The 17,474-nt window shown below is 46.3% G+C and overlaps 1 protein-coding gene across 1 annotated transcript in view; it reads left to right on the plus strand.

Annotated features, from left to right (window-relative positions):
• Cdh13 (cadherin 13) overlaps positions 1-17,474 on the plus strand; it is a 950,975-nt gene that overhangs the window by 363,185 nt on the left and 570,316 nt on the right. The window contains exon 3 of the mRNA XM_038312938.1: positions 7,835-8,043. Within this exon, the coding sequence (XP_038168866.1) occupies positions 7,835-8,043 (209 nt within the window). The remainder of the gene's footprint in view (positions 1-7,834; positions 8,044-17,474) is intronic.

Genomic DNA, 17,474 nt, shown 5'->3' on the forward strand with positions numbered 1-17,474 from the left:
AAAGCAGCCTTCTATGATTTAAAGACATGGAAGATGAGTTTGACAGAAAAGAAGAAACTGGAAACTAGCAGCTCAGTTTTTTAATGCTCTGCAGATATATATGATCCCCTGAAAGGAGATGTGGGCTCTGTCTTTTTCCTACGAGGAAGCCCTTACAGGTTTATATGGCAAAAAGAGGTTTGTACTGAGGATTCCCTTGGCTGAATCATTCATTATATCTTCCCTGACATGATAGAATTGAAACTCTATTTTATCAACGTTGGAATTGATGCGTGAGATGGTATTAAGGCTGTTTTATGAGTAGTGTGTGACTATCAAATCTACACAGTCTTTGGAGGTACAAATCCACTCCTGAGCTCATCCGTCATGGTAAGACACTGCCAGGGCCTCACATAAGTTCCGTGGATGTCAGAACAAATTCTGAACCAAACTTGGAGCCCAGAATAAAGCCCGGTGCATTCTGGAACCAGTAAGGTACCATGAGTGGAGGCTGAAGGAGGGAACTGCCATCACTGTGTACCCCAGTATAAATGAGTGGTACTGCACACATGTGGGTGATGGTTTATTACCCAGAAGGCATGAGAGCTTGGGAAACCAGATGAAGTGTTTCATGTCATTTACACAGTCCTAAAGAGTCTCTGTATTTGCCCATGAGTTCTTTCAGAGGATGCTGGTGCCTCTGGGTACCAGCAGGAGGTGGAGGAGCATGAAAAGCCATCAGGATGGTGGTGTACATCTCATGGAGGTCCAGCTGCTGGTTCTGAACTAGGCACCAGTTTGTTCATTGGAAAAGCCTTATTCACCAAGCCCCCAGATGTTGAAGTTCAGTTCACATGCTAACCCTTATCAAAATATCAGGGCGGTTGAATTCTGTATTTTTAGTTAGCCAAAGGGCCCTGGAAAAACAGGTACACTTTCACTGAGAGAATCAAGAGTTTATATTTACCTGTACAGGGATAGTACCGGGTCTCTGTAAATGGCTAGGGCAAGTAGTCCCTTGAAGTGATACAGTTTAGAGAATTTGCAAGGCAGTTGCAAGTGAGTTGGTGTCTTGGAATCAACAGGGCAACTGAATCTGATGAGAGCTGTAGATCAAGACTTCTCTAGGCCACAGAAAGAGACATCGTCTTGCAGGTGTGGGTAGGGATGATAGGAGCAAATCCTGTTTGTATGAAGCCTACAGCTCCCAGGAGGGCTGACTCGTAGTCCTTCCTCCAAAACCACACACATCCTTGTATCAGTCCGCAAAGACTGTGAACATCAGTGCTGAGAGAATTTACAGCATATACAAACCTCATATTTGCAAACCTCAAACAATGCCTACAACCTTTGGAGCCATTTCCCATCAAAGATAGGAAAGCATGGGCCACAGATGGAGTCAAACGCCCTTATAAGTATATCACAGGCCCTGTATGTCTGTAGGAGCAGAACCCTTCAGTCCTCAGCAGATAAATTTAAATCCATCTCCTTTTTTTTTTATTTCCTGTAATACAGCTTAATTTTCTCCTCGGCTTCATCTCCTGTGATGGTAAGAAGTCTATGCCTCTGAGGCTCTCATCCCTAAGAACCAAGAGGGAAAACAAAGGAAGGGGAAGGCACTGGCATCCGGGTCAGGAAGATTAAGCCCCTTAATTCATGTGCCAAACTTTCCATTTCAGTTGTGGCTTTTGTCTCCCAGCTAAAGTTTGTCTTTTTGTGACATTTGCATTAAGCCCAGAGGACATTTTGAGTGGAAACCCGCTGAAAGCGTAATTGAAACGCGGAGTGGTGCCGTTTATCTCATTTGCATTTTCCCCCAGGTGGGGCGTTTTCCCCTCCCCCTCTCTCCTCCTTGGGGGGGGGGCCTCACAGATTATCTCAGAGAATGATGTTATGCAATTGATTCCCATAAATCCTCACATAGGGTGTATAATATGTCGAGCTTTCTCTTTTTAAAAAAATTTTTTTTCTAGAAGCTATTTTAAATGTCACCGTGATAAAGTATGTGGAGAAATTTCCAGTAGGTTCAAGAGATCACGGACAGAGCAGCGCCTTCCCCCGTGGTAGAGGTTTTAGATATTTGTTCACGAGTTTAATTGCATATTAAAATTTTCCCTTTGAGTCATCCATGGAAATATTATTGGGAGCTCCTAACACTGTGAACATTGTCACTATAGAAACAAACATTTTAGATGATCATAAACTATGTAGTTCTTCTTTTAGATGCATGGTTATTTTTTTTAAACTCTTTGCACCTCTGGACATACACTGCCACCGTCTCTGTGCCAAATTGGCACCCCACTGATGCTTTCGGAAAAACAACACAGTTTCTAATTGGAGATTGTGAGGCATGGCCATCGTTGTCAACTGTCTGCCTTAATTGGGAATTTAATATAGTATTAGAACAGGTAAGAAGTTGGCAAAAAAAGAGCTTTTCTATATAAATTATTTCTTTTTTAATGAATTATGCTTCATATACTCCATGTCTATCTTAAATATAACTGGTCACCATGTAGGGTCTCTGAATGTGAGCCTTTGCTATAATGTGTGTTTTAATCAACACTTTGCTACATATGTTAATTATATTATTTCATTATAGTCTCTGATGCTATGATTTGAATGTAAATACCCTAATAGGCTCCTGTGTTTTAACCCTTGCTCCCTAGCTGCTTGTGTGGATTTAGAAGGTTAAGGAACCCTTAGGGAATGGAGCCTGGTTAGAGGAAGCGTGTTACTGGGAGGGATTGACTCTGAGGTTTGACAGCTCCTCCTTACATCCTGCCCATCCTCTGCTTTCTGATTATAGACACAATACACAATATGCCTAGCTTCTCATGATCCTGCTCCTGTGCCTTCCAGTCATGATGGACTGTGTCCCCTTCAGACTGTGAGCCAAGATGAACGCTTCCTCCCTTCAGTTACCTCCTGTATTGGTTCCCAGGAAAGAGAAAAGTGATCCCTATATGTGGCCACAGACCTGGGTTACAAATTGACGAGGGTGGAGCTGTGCACTGTATAAAGATGGGCAGAGAGGAGCTTACCCCAGGTCAGGATTTCCAAAGAAGCACTAGGTAGGAGTCTGTGACTAAACTTGCTTTTGTGGGTTTGGACTTCTAGGTTTATTTCAATGTATATTTACTAGCAAAGCACACTTTCTATGGTCTGTGTTGTCTTAGCTACTTCTCTATTGCTGTGACAACATACCATGGACAAGGAAACTTAGGAAATATAGCATTTAGTTGGGGTTATGGTTTCAGAGGGTTAAAGTCCATTATAGCCGGACAAAGGCATGAGGCTAGGAGCCCACATCTTGTTCTCCAAGCAGAGAGAACACGCTGGGAACCTTAAAGACTGCCCTAGTGGTGCACCTCTTCCTCTGTACCTTGGGTTCTTCCCAAACAGTTTCACCGATGGGGTTAGGGTAAAGGGACCAAGTTTTCAGACAAATAAGCCAGGGTGGGGTGGGGCGTTCTCATTCAAACCACCACAAGCATGCTATATAAAAGTCATCCTCCCTTCCCAGAGAGGGATATCTACCTGGAACTGGTATGCCAGGAGGGGTGGGATTGCAATCCTGAAGGTGGACTTACAGCTCTCAGTGTGGTGTCTTTTTTAGGAAATATCCCGGATTAGGTTTAAACAGAGTGAGCCTTATAACCAGGCTAAAATTTCAGCGCTGGGTCTGCTGTGAGCAAAATGCTGCAGCTTTACTTGCTTAATATCACTTTTCCTTCTCAATACTCTCTCCAGGAAGGGATTGGGATTCAGCCTGCTAAGCAGAGGGGTTCACAGGCACATACTCTGGACCTCAGAATCAGCCACAGTGGAGCAGCCTGGAGTGCCTGTTTCCATGGTAACAGCTCACTGTTCCTGGGCTGAGCATGAAAATCTGACTGAAGGAAGTGGGTGGGCACAGGAGTAGGGGGACTCTCTAGGAGGGGGAAGCTGGGCAGGAGGAGGGGATGATGAAGAGTCAGGTGACCATCCTTGTCAGAGAGACAAGTTCAGTCCCAAGAGCTCTGTGCACAGAGGTGTGTGTGTGTCTTATTTTGATGTATGTCACAAGGGTCTCAATGAGCCCATTTCCCACAAGGGAAGGGTAAAGACGCAGGGTGTTCCAAGGTAACAGGGTTCCACGAGGAGTCTGAGTCAGAAAAGGGCTTCGAAACCAGCATTAAAACTACCATTCTTGTGGCACACAAGTAACATCCACGGCATGCCAGGTCCCCAGCCTCCGCTCTATGCCAGGGGTGGCAAGGAAATGTGGAAAGCTGGCATCCAGGCAGTTCATTATCTAGCATCTCTGTTGCTGACTTGGAATATATTTGATTCATGAGAATGCTTTCTTTTAATTCAAATTCTGTTTTAAATAAAAAATATTCAGCTAAAACATATAAAATGCTAATCCCTTTGATGTGCCCTTCTGTTACCTCTGGTGCCCTCACTGGTGCCTCTGGTGACCCCCAAGGAATTTTTGGGATACCCAAGGGGATTGAGACATGAGGCTGCCCTTCTTATCTAGTTCCCCTACTACTAGAAAGTGAATGTACCTACAACCTGGGCATTCAAAACAGACGGGTCAGAGTGGGGGTGGGATTTTGCCCTATGCCTTTCTATCCATCTGAGTCTGATGAAGCAAGTCCCCAGGTCAGTTTCCTGTTCTAGAAAATGGAAAATGATGCTTCTCCATTATTCTCTGTTATCTTCAGTGGGAATGTGTTGCCACCAAGGAGACAAAATTTATTTTTGTGTGGGAAGGAATAAAGAGTTACTTAGAAAAGAATAAGCCGAGATAGACATGAAATGTGTAGACCAACATCAATGTATCTGTGATGTTAAATTTTTATGAGAGTGATAAAATTTAGGAAAATATCTAAAATGTCTCTTTAGGGAAGCAGGTAATGAAAAAGTAAAAGCCAGCAAACATTGCTATAGTGTGGCCATGTGGCAAAGAGGAGATATGGAGCACGCAGGCCTTGGCCCAGAGCTGGGCTGTCAGGAGCCGTGCCGCCAGCGCTAGTGAATGGTGGTGTTGTGGCGGTTCTTCCGGTCCAAGCTGCTCACATTGGCTTCAGCTCTGTTTAGGGACTGTGTGTAAATCTATGCTAAGGGATGGGGGAGGAATGAGCTAGAACCTCTGACTTTGCAGATACCTGGAGCTGGTCTGAACACGGGAGACTGTGTGCTGTGTACATGGGTGTAAGCAGAACACAGAGTCACACTGGAGCTTGAGCCTCTAGAACTTTCTCTACCACAGGTCAGGAGGTCACTGCAAGCCTTGGTCTCAGTCTCCATCCTGCCCTGGCCACAACAGGACAGGGCCCCTCATCCCTACCAGGGAAATATCTTTCTGCTCTTGGATAATCATGGGCTTTAAGGAAGCTATTATTAGCTCCTCGTATGGAATAAAAGTGGTTTGTTTATGGCTAAGCACATAGAAATGAATAATAAAACAAGATTCAATTTCTGTTCTGGGTTGTGAAAATAACCAGATGAAGTAGAAATAGATTGATGTGATTGATAGGCTGTTTGATGTGAAGGCCTCGTATTGAAAAACTGTGAGAACGGAGCGTGAGGAAGTTAGCTGTTTGCTCTGTGCCCTGGTTAGTCTGAGCTGTCCATTCGACATGGCCTGGAGTCACCTGAGAGGGGGTCTTCTTGAGGACATGTCCAGGTCAGGTGGGCCTATGGATCTCTGGGGGATCATTTTGACTGTTAATTGGGAAGCCCCATTATGAGTGGAACCACCCCTTGGTAGGAGGTCCACAGTAGTATGAAAGGGAAAATTTCATAGGAGCAAAGCAGGGATCCTTGCGTTTATTCTCTCTCTGCTCTGGACTATAGACAAGATGCTTTAAGTTCCTGCCTTGACGTCCCCACAACCGTGGACTGTAGCCTGGAATTGTGAGCCACATAACATTCCCTCCCCAGCATGGCTTTGGTCGGGGGTATTTCTGCCCAGCGTCAGAAATGAAATTAGCACAAGCTGAATTGTGGTGGATCATTCGGAGTTTCCAGGGTGAAGGCTGGCACCTTCTGCCTGTCCAGACCCAGGAACAAAAGCAAAGCATGGGAAGTCAAACGGGAAAGGTGCAGAAGCTGGGAAGGCACCAGGCATAGTGGTGGAGTCCAGGAGGAACTGACAGACAGTCTAGACACGAAAGGCTTGATGTCGTGTGTCATTTTGCAGTGAGAAGCCATGGTCTCAGCAGAGCCAGGTGGAGGCACTACCAGTGTGGAAAGTTCAGGATTGATTCCCTTAGGACCAGGCTTTGAGCAATCCTAGGCCCCAGTCCCCAGGGCCCAGTCATCTCTCTCCTTGCTTCTTGGTTCCCCCTGCCTTTGCCTCTGTGCCTGTCTCCTGTGCTTGTGTCCAGCTCACTTGGTGCAGCAGGACTTCTGCACGCGCTGCGGTTCTGTCTCCCTGAAAAAGCTCCTCTGTTATTCACAGGAATGCTGGATTCACATCTGTGTCCCTCATTGAATTTCAAGAACCGCTGGTTCTTGTGAGCACTGTGAACTCAGCATCTCACATAATAGAGGCTCTTGTTGGGTATTTGTGGAAGATGCAGGCGGAGGGAGAGAAACAGAAAGGGAAGGAGCAAGAACCGGGGAGGGGGGGGGGGACATTCAGTTTGAAGCCAGGACTCTCATGGTCTTCTGTCTGCCTTTCCCTTTCCCATCGTTCCGCAGCTGAGGCTGTCGGCTTCCATGCTGTCCATGGACTGTGGTCAGAGTCCTCATGCTGGCCATGCGGCCGCAAGTCTCTGCAAGGCTTGTCATTTGGGAGCGGTGCTCCCAGTGGATGTGAGGTCTGTGTTGACAGCCATGAACAGCCCTGCACAGTTCCCTTCCAAGATGGAAGCCATGCAAGCCTGAGGAATCTTGATGACCAAGATGGTGAGAGAGGAGGGGCAACAGTCTGAGAACAAAGGTAGAACGAAGTCTACCTGGGCATCTGTAGAGACGGCCCTGGAGCCTGAACACTGGGTGGTTACTCAAGGTTCTTTAGAGCATCAGAAGCGACAGAATGATTGTATACATTAAAAGGATATTTATTAGGCTGGCTCACAGGCTGTAGCTTGGCTCTTTCAACAATACCTGTCTCCCATTGGAAAGAATCCTGTAGCTGTTCTGTTTGTTTCCAAAAGACTTTTCCAGAATGACCTTCCACTTGCCAACACCTCTCACCGGTTTCTGGTTCATCTTCCATAAGCGCCCCCTAGTTGTCCTTCTTCCTCAAATGTATTTTGTTACCTCCCCGTCTCCATAACACCACCCATCATATCTTTGAATATACCTAAATGTTGCAGTGCCCCTACCTTCTGCAGAGCCTGTTGGTCTACTTAGTTTCAAGGTCCAGCTGATACATTGTTTCTTCAATGCCATCTTTGAAGCTTCGGTCTGCTGTGGTTCTGCCCAAAGACTCACACATTGCAAAATCAGGTCACTTCCTTCAAACAAACTCTGCCATATATGACCCTCACTTTATCCACAAACCTTGGGGGCAGAACCTGACCTATTCCCCAGCCTCAACAATGCTAAGCACTTGCCTAGAAACTAAAAGTTGATAAAGGATGGGTCTTTTCATGTTTTTCACTTTGAGATGATCTCATGTAGCCCAAGGTAGTCTCAAACTTGTTATGCATCCCAAGCCTACTGTTGTGTCTTGGTTCTGTGAACTCCATCGGCATAGTCCAAGCCACTCTGAGACAAGTGTCTTGGATTAGGATAGAGGCTAGCTTGGCGGAGAAGCAGTACACTCATTCATCCATGCTAAAATGTTCACCAGTATCTCAAGCGTTAAACTGTCCAGCCTACTCACCTCATTCCACTGTTTCTTTTCTTTCCATAGTGACCTTCAGTGACTGCAAGGGCAATGAGAAGCTGCACTATGAGGTCTCGAGCCCGCACTTCAAGGTGAACAGTGACGGCACCTTAGTTCCTCTCAGAAACATCACTGCAGTGGGCAGGACCCTGTTCGTCCATGCGAGGACTCCTCACGCGGAAGACATGGCAGAACTCATGATCATTGGGGGGAAAGACATCCAGGGCTCCTTGCAGGTAACGTGAATGATTGGTGTGAGTTGCAAGATTCAGTAACATGTGGAAAATGAATGCTTATCATGTTGGTCAAGAACCTTTCTTCTATTGCTATCATTGCTATTGGTGACAAAAAGCCAACTCAAAAGTGGAAGGTGACAGAGAAGGCAATGGGAATACATCGGTTCATGTAACTAATGAATGCATTTGTAGAATTCCTTCTCCACCAGGCGTAGCGATGCACTGGTACCTAGACAAGGGCATCCTGCATCTCTCTTCTGATTCCATGGAGCTCATTGTCTCCACCCAGTGGTTGTCCTAGTATAGAGGCTCCCTAACAAGTCCACTTCATTCTCCAGGCTGAAGTCAACCAATTTTGGCTTTTCCTGGTGACACCATCCAAAGTTTGGGATTGAATCTCATTGGCTCTAGTTATATCACATGACCATTCCTGGAGTAGGCCCCGTAATCATTTGTGACACTCGGGTTGGTAGCATGTCTTTTCCTGATGGCGTTTCCAACTGCCAGACACATGGACCAGGAATGAAAGACAATATTTATCTCAAAAATTAATGAAGGTGGTATTCCAGAGAGAGGGGGATGGGGTATGGCATGCCAAGAACACAGTGGCTCACAGAGCTGTATAACAAGGTGCCCTTTGCCCACAGGATGACCTTTTGGCTGTTTATTAGCATCCATTCCCTTTCAGATCCCCAACACCCCCACATATGTGTACAAATCTGGTGAGTGGCACAAGTAAGCATAATCATTGTGTCAGGCAAGGTTCTTTGGCTATAATCTGCAACCGAGTCTTCCTTTTCGAGGGGCTCGTTGACTCTGGTGTCTTCATCAGAACTTTTGAAAAACACTCTGGCAAACTACCACAAAACAATAACATCAACTGTGGTGGGATCCCCAGCTAGGCATGGGGAGCCTTTTCTCCCGCCTGCTGTCCTGGTTCTCTCTGAGAAGCCTGTGACCCTCACTGAGTCTCCATCTGGTGCTCTTCACAGCCATGCCTCGTCTGCAATTGAGTTCAGTGGTGGAGAGAGAATGGGGCCACAGCTGGGAGGCTGAGATAGTACAACGGGCAATGAGTGCTGGCTTAGTGCCAGTGTTGTCTCCTTGCTCTTAGGAGACCAATGTAACTTCTCTATCTGCCGACTAAAGGTGGGTGACACAGGCTGGAATAGCTCACAAGTAGTGGCCCCTGTACTGTGGTGCTCTGTCACCATGCTCATGTCCGATGTGGCAGAATGCCCCTGGCTGGACCAGAGTATCTTTCCCAATGCAGCACTTGTAGAAATAACTGTCAATTGATCATGTATACATATTTCTAGGGATGAGCTCTATTTACTATGTCTGGGCAGAACAACCTCCATGATTTTCCTTTTGGTTTGTGAGTCTGAAAGTTAAGAGGAGATTAAAATACACAAACACACACACACACACACACACACACACTCATGTGGTCTCTCCCCCCCCCCCACAACACACACATACACACACACAAACACACACAGTTTCTCTTTCTCTCTCACATAAACAGACAGACACACACAGTCTCTCTCTCTCTCTCTCTCTCTCTTTCTCTCTCTCTCTCTCTCTCTCACACACACACACACACTCATGTGGTCTCTCTCCCCACCACAACACACACATACACACACACAAACACACAAACACACACAGTTTCTCTTTCTCTCTCACATAGACAGACACACACAGTCACACAGTCTCTCTCTCTCTCTCTCTCACACACACACTCATGTGGTCTCTCTCCCCCCCCCCCCACAACACACACATACACACACACAAACACACACAGTTACAGTTTCTCTTTCTCTCTCACATAGACAGACACACAGTCTCTCTCTCTCTCTCTCTCTCTCTCTCTCTCTCTCTCTCTCTCTCACACACACACACACACACACACTCATGTGGTCTCTCTCACCCCCCCCACAACACACACACACACACACACACACACACGAAGCTCCAGTCACTGAGACTGATGACGCTTTACTTTATCTCTTATTTGATAATTTCATATCGCACACAGAATATTTTGATCGCAGTCACCCCATTCCTCTTTCCCTCTCAGTCCTTCTGTGCTTTTTTGCTTGCCAACAAGACCCCCCTTTTTTCTTTTGCACCTCTTTCTTCATGAACCTCTGAGTTTAGTCTGGGTTGCCTGCCTAAGCATGGACTTGGGGCTATTTACTTGCTCAAGGGTCACTTACTAGTAGCTAAGTCACCGAAGAAAAGGGACTCCCGTTCCCTCAACAGCCATCAACCGCCAGTAGTTCCTCAGCTAGTGAAGGAGTCAGAGTCCCTCTCCCAGCCATGATGGAATGTTGACCGGCCCAGTCTTGTGCAGGCGGTCACAGCTGCATGAGCTCTGTAGTGCAGAGCTGTGTCAGATCCAGAAGGTTCCATCTTATGACACTTCTCCCCATCCTCTGGCTCTTTTGTCCTTTCTGCCCCCACTCCCACTGACCCTTAGGGCTAGGGTGGCTACAGATGTCCATTCAGGAGTCTGCAGGGACTGCTGCCCACTACAGAAAGACGCTTTTCTGACCAAGGCCGACAGCAACACTAAGCTATAAACATAAATATTTAGAAGGCATCTGACAGCGTGCCCATTGTTTAGCAAAACAACAGTATCACTGATCTCTTTAGAGACAGCAGGACATTGGCGACTAGACTCACCAGTGTGCAAACGCATCCTCATACAAAGGCAAGCCTGTTTCTTGCTTAGCTGGTGCTGTCTTCACAGCATCTCACTGACTTGTGATGGAGCAACTTGGCAAATGACTCAAACAACAGAACTGCCAGACTGTGCAACAAAAAAAAAAAATGCTTCTCAGGAGCCTGTAAGTGGTATGAAGATCAAGACGGGGGTGGGAGGGCTGGTTGCATAAGGGGCTGAGTGGTTCTAATAGACGTTGTTTGCCGTGATTGATGGTTCATAGTTTCAGGAAGTAAAGAGTGCCACAGTGCTTTCTCAAGAGACAGTAGGGGCCATTCTGGGTCCTTCTCCCTTGAAGGATGGGGGACTGGGGTTCACAGCCAAGAGACTTAGCTCTGATATTTGGGTCTCTTGAGGCTCCAGGTAGGCCTTCCAACAGCACAGCTCCTCCAAGGCCTGGTTGCCTCCTGTTTGCCTCTGTCTAAAGGCACCATAGACAGAGCTTAGCTGAGATTGTTGGCTTCCTATAATGCCATTGGGTGGGGGCAGGGGGTGTACTATGTCATTCAGTGGGCCAGATTCCATTAGAACAGGCTCTTGGGGTCATGGTAATTTTATAAAGTTTAAAAATACCCAGATGTGTCCATAACAAAAAAATCCCAAAGGGGGAAAAGGGAAAACAAAAAACAGATAAAACAAATAGCAAAGGGTTCCTTCTGGAGAGAACCAGAGCATCACACGTGTGTGTGTGTGTGTGTGTGTGTGTGTGTGTGTGTGTGTGTGTGTGTGGATGCAGGTATCCCAACACTTGCATGGGGATGCACACACACTAGTATACCTGAGTCTCATCTCATCATTCCCCATTTTGTTTTTTGAGACAAGCTGTTTTCCCCATGATTGTGAAGCTAGCGGTTCAGCTAGCCCGGCTAGTCAGTGAACTCCTGGGACCCCTCCACCCCCGCCTCCGAGGTTACAGAGAGGCCTTGATGCCCTCTCCCACAGACCCTGGAGATGTGTCTGAGGTCCTCGTGCTTACGTGGGAGGTACTTTACTGACATCTCACCAGCCCTCACTTGGTGTTTTTGAAGGCCCTCGTGAATGTGATCAGGCAGGGTGGGGCTATAGGGAACTTAAGTAGGCTATTTGCTTGCTTTCTTGTCGCTGTAACGAAAACACGGTGAGAACCATGTAAAGGAGGGGAGGTTAGTTTGGGGTCACTGTTTCAGAGGTTTCACTGCACTCTGTGGACTCTGAGCCTATGGTGAGGTGAGAACCTCATGGCTGTGGCAGCACATGGAATATGGGATGCAGAAAGGATAGATAGGACTGGGGACATGGCAGAACCTTCAAAGACATGCCCCCTTGGAACCTACTTCTCCCAATTGGGCCCCACTTCCTAATGATTCCAGAACATTCTAAAACAGTATCACTTGGTGGTGACCAAGTAGTCAGCATACGACCTGGGAGGGATATTTTATATTGACACCATAACTGTGTACGTATTGCCCCAGCGTCCCACTGGAAGGGGAAACGCTTTAGTATTAGACAGGGGTGTCAGAGTGAGGGACGCTGGTGCCTTTGGAGACTGGAGAGGTCAAGATGCCTGGGCTCTTTGGGTACTGGGCCCCTCTCTCATGTGCTCTAATTGTTGGCTCATGCACCATGTCAAACATGAGGCACTTGCTATGTCCCCTTCTTATTGAGGAGTCTTTGTGATGATTGAATGACTCGTCCAAGGTCACTCAATGTCACTGGTGAGATCTGTGCACAGCCATTCTGCCTGCTTAGTCCAGGCCTCTGGCCTCTTCTGGGTGCTGCCCTATCCTGGCCTGAGCTGTCCCTTACAGGATAATCCCTTTGGAGAGGGAGGCATGTGCCATGAGGTCATACCTCCTGAGGGAAGTGACTAATTGCCTACGGGATGTGTCTCTCCTTAGCTTTTTGACCTTGGGTAAAATGCTGCACCTCCCGAGCCTCCATTTATTTTGAGTTTATCATCCATATCAAGAAGAGATGGTAATGGACCTCCCAGGGTCTTCATGAGGCTCAAATGAGACAATCTATGCAGCAGTAACTGTTGGCATTTAGCTGGGGCTACAGTAATGACCAGTGCAGATGCTTATGTAATGTGCCGGGAGCTCAGCCCTCCCCTGCCTTATTTGCTCCTTACAGCCCCCAGCACGCCAAGGGTAGAGCCCAGCATCATCTGCACCCCATGGGTGCCGAGTCTGAGAGGCAGTATGGTGTCCCCTGACCTGGTACACAAGTCGATCCTGGAGCTAAAGGCTAAGCTCTCACTCTGCTGTTCTGATCAGGGCTGAGGAGCAATCTCCTCACAGTCTGGAACTGAGCAGGTGTACAAAGGTCACATTCCACTGAGACTGGGATGACAGCAGAAAGAAGGAACTCTGGTCTAGATTGGAATGTCACAGGGTCCTACTCCATACTCATCTGACTCTCCCTGTTCCAATGGCTGTCATTGGAAGAACATTATGAGAACCCGAGCTTGCATTTAGCATCGGCCCCCCAGTGCATCTTGCTTCTATTTCTATCCAGGACTTTGAGAATGATCTTGTCACTCAGCTAGGAGCATTGCAGACATAGTTATCAGAAGCAGGTTTGTCCCCTCAAGCTTAGCCGGAACTCTGGACTCCCCACTGAAGTGGAAACCCAACATCTCAGGATTCAGCATTTGAGGCTGGAAGAGGCTAGAGAGGTAGTATTGAGTAAATATATATATATATATATATATATATATATATATATATATATATATATATCTCACAGGAAAAGTGGGCAAGCAGAAAGAAGGATTTTAGACTCATGCAAAGTCTAACATGAGGGGGCCAGGCCTGCTTGTCTGTTGGGATTTTTGTCCTGCCCGGTACCCCACAACTGTTTAGCCCTAAAGAAAATCACACATAGGTCTCTAAAGTTATAAAGCTGATTGGCCCATTAGCTTTAGCCTCTCATTGGCTAACTCTCACATCTTAATTAACCCATTTTACTGATCTATGTTAGCCATGTGGCTCAGTACCTTTTTCAGTGGGGCAGATCACATCCTGCTGCTTCAGTGGTCTAGGCAGGAATGGGAGGAATCAACTTTCTCCTTCCCAGAGTTCTCCTGTTCTTATTACATCGTTTTTTTTTTCACCTTTACCTTCTGCCTGGCCAATCAGCATTTATTTAAAACATGATTGACAGAATACAGACAATTCTCCCACACCAGCAAAGCAATGGGGATCTCTTTAAATCCTTAACAGAAGAACAGACCTGGTGAAAAGCTTTGGAGTTATTGACTCAAGTAGAGATAAGAACAAATGCTTAAATCATGGCCACTACTCTTTCCAAGAATACTTCATGGAACATTTTAAGGGGTATAAACCTCAATATATATTTTAATAGATATTTTTCTCTTCTTTACACTCTCCCTATGAGGTAGGTCGTGTTATTCCCCTACCATAAGCACACCTGAGAACTCAGCCAAGAGCCGTAACTTCAAGCTAACAGGAAGAAGGTTGAAATACTGGCTCCTCTATCTGCATGCAGGAACACTGCTCTGGGGAGGTGCTCTCACTGCCCATGGGTCAAGAGACTTACCGTTCATGGCTTACAACTACATAGCAGCAACTGAGGAAACCAGTTGTACAAAGGGTGACTTGAAGGAAGAATGGGTCAAGATGTGTATCTGGATGATCCTAAGTTTTCTGGTCTTTAAGATCGAGATTACTAGGGCTGGGTAGGACAGAAGCAGAGAGACAAGATATTGGTAAAGCCTTCACAGTGAGCTGGAGGCTCTTGAGACATCTTGGTAGAGATTTCCAGGAGTTGGTGGCTAAAATGGGGCAGCTCAAGACAGCAGGACTCCTGCTTTGGAGTAGAATGAGCAGGATCGCATATCCATTCCTCTGCTTGCCTTGGACAAGCCTCTCAGTGCTCTGAGTGAAATAAGGGTTTTAATAGGAATCCACAGCTCTGTGTCTCTTCACTGGGCAAAGCAAATGATCGCAAGCAAGCGAGGGATCAACAGGGTTTGGCTGGCGCCTCTAGAGGACAGGTGAAGAGCTTCAGGCTGAGTTTATTGACCACGGCTGTAAGATGGAGCCAGAGACTGAAGATGTAGCAGAGGCAGAAGTGGGGTTCAGAGAGAGCAGGTGTCTTGTGGTGATAGGATGACACCAGCAAAACCCCAAACGTGAGAGACCACAGTTGCTAGGGTCACAGTTCCATATTTTGAAAAGCACATATGTGAAATTGTCAAAGAGCCAAGTTAATCAATATTGAAAAGATATAAAGACTCTCTAAGACAAGCTAGATTACAGTCCCAGTTCAGCTGTGAGGAATGTAGCCCTTCTTTGATGGAAGGCTGTATTTCTGTTCTTTCCCCTGGCTATGTGACACCATGTTCAATAGAAACCCCTGCGTCCAGACTTTGGTTTGTTAGTAGCTTGACTATAAAGCTATTTCTGGATCTTTAATGGACTTCCTATAATCTAATACTCGGCTGAGTCATGTAAGTTCACCTTAGATCTGAGTTGGCCCAGACAGTTTAATCTCCAATCTTTTGACAGGCTTGGAGTTAACCACCCTTGCACAAACTAGTTTGCTAGCTGTAGAGGGTAGCAATGAGTCCTAATCACCAAAATGAACCTCAGCCAAACTACATCTTCCTACCACTAAACTGTCTATCTCTCACTGCCTGATCAGGAAGAGATGGGGTGCATCAGAAGGGTGGTGTGTTGTGTGTGCAGCTTCCCTGTTACCCATCTAGCTCCCTCTTGCCTTCAAGTGGCTTCCCCTGCTGAGAAGTCCTCTCAGTCTCTCCTCTCCTATTCTTGTGGAAGGATCCATTCTCCCCCCACCTCCACCCAGCACCTAGCAAGTGTCTGCCTCACAGTCAGTCCTCAGTACGTGTGTTTAGAATAAATGGATTAGTTGAATGACGGTCCTCTCTCATCACTCCTTCATTGAAGCTTGCCTTGCTCGATAGCAAACTACTGTGTGTCCGTGGGTGGACCAAGCCTTCCTACTCCTTTGCAGTGGCTGTGTCTCTCTTTGAACTCTGTCACGTCACTTCTGATATGATCTCAGGTGCTCATTGGCCAGCACTAGCTAGTCTGGCTAACATGTGGATTCTTCAGGCCCACTTTAGATTGCTCTTCTTTGGTAATGCCTGCCTGAAGGCCCCTCTGCCCGGTTACTTCTTTCCCTCCATGCTTCTCTTATAGGTAGCCTCACTCAATTTTCTCCAAAAAATGTCAGCTACCTCATTTTTTGTGCTTGAGTCCATCTCAGTTCTGAGCCCCTGAGCTCAGGGATTGTCACCAGGTAGGACACTAAAAAAAACAAAACAACAACAACAACAGAAAACAATGTTGGTCAAATTTGGCAGGAATCCCGGCACTGATGTGCCCTCTGCTCTCTAGTTTCCTTGGCTGTGAAATGGGTTCCTCAGAGCCTCAGCCTCCTGTGGGTGCCATGGTAACAGAATGAGTTACCTGAAACAACACTCAGAACAATGACTGAAATGTTTAAATGCCACGATGATGGCAATTATTCCTCATGATTGGGTTGTCAGAGCCAGATCCATAACATATGCTCAGTGAATGGGGGAGGCAAATTGAGAACTCGAATCCTTGTGCTTGCCCAACATGACCAAATGCTCTCCCTTCTGACACCCCACCAGCAATCGATATTCCAGAAGGCTCTAAGTGCGGTAATTCCTATCGCTAGGTGCCTTGTTTATGTAAGCCAGCGGCTGGATTTCGAGAGGAGAGAAACTTTATTTCTGTGGGTCTACTTAATAAACGCCAAAGACTTGGCAGTGTTTAAAAGTTAATTAGGAGTGATGTATACTTCTTTCCCGGAAGTCAATACACATAAAACCGGCCCTCACCAAAAGGAAGACTGGACTTTAAATCAAGGCCCTCAAATTTAAATAATACTCATAAGTGTTGCCCTATCTTCTCATTTTAAGACTCCTGTAACGATAAAATGTAAAAGGCGATTGCGTAAGCTGCAAGGGTTACATGCAAGGCTTTCTGATCTTCATTGCTCATTGTCAGGGCAAACCTGTGATTTAAATGATGTGGTTTTGGCTCAGGGATCCAACTCCAAGGATGGGAGCACAAACTGCTCCAAAGCAGCTAAAGAATAAAAGCAAGCAATCAGGGAAGGAACCACTTGCAAAAAAATAAAACAAAGAAACAAACAAAAAACAGTTGTTTTTTTTTTTTAAATAAAAATATACAATACACCCATGGACTCTAAGAAGGTTTCATGTCAGCCTAGGGGCCTGACAGTTGACTCTGGGCTCTCAAATACCCAGTAAGTACTATCATCGATTTAACCTCCCCCTGGCCTTCCTTATCACATTCTAGGCCCGGTTGTTTCATAGGTAAACTCCTAACCTTTTTCAATCCTGCACCATTCATATGCATATGAAAACCGTCTGGTTTGGCCCCTTACACTGGCTCTTGTCCAAGACACCTCTCTATAGGTGATTTGAGTTGATTTCTAAAAAGTATTCAGACTGTGTTAGTTTTCCTGATGTTTAGATAGAAACCCTGACCAAGGTGGCTGAAGTAAGGAAGAGTTTGCTGTGGCTTACGGTGGGGCCGAGGAGATAAGAGTCTCTTGTGGTGAGGACTCACGGCAGCAAGCAGCAGGCCTTGTCCCAGGACCAGGATGCTGAGAGCCCACATGCACATGCAAGCTGGAAACAGAGAAAGCAGGCCAGCAGCAGGCTTTTACACACAAA

Source organism: Arvicola amphibius, chromosome 15 (assembly GCF_903992535.2).
Source record: "Arvicola amphibius chromosome 15, mArvAmp1.2, whole genome shotgun sequence".
NCBI classification, from domain to species: domain Eukaryota; kingdom Metazoa; phylum Chordata; class Mammalia; order Rodentia; family Cricetidae; genus Arvicola; species Arvicola amphibius.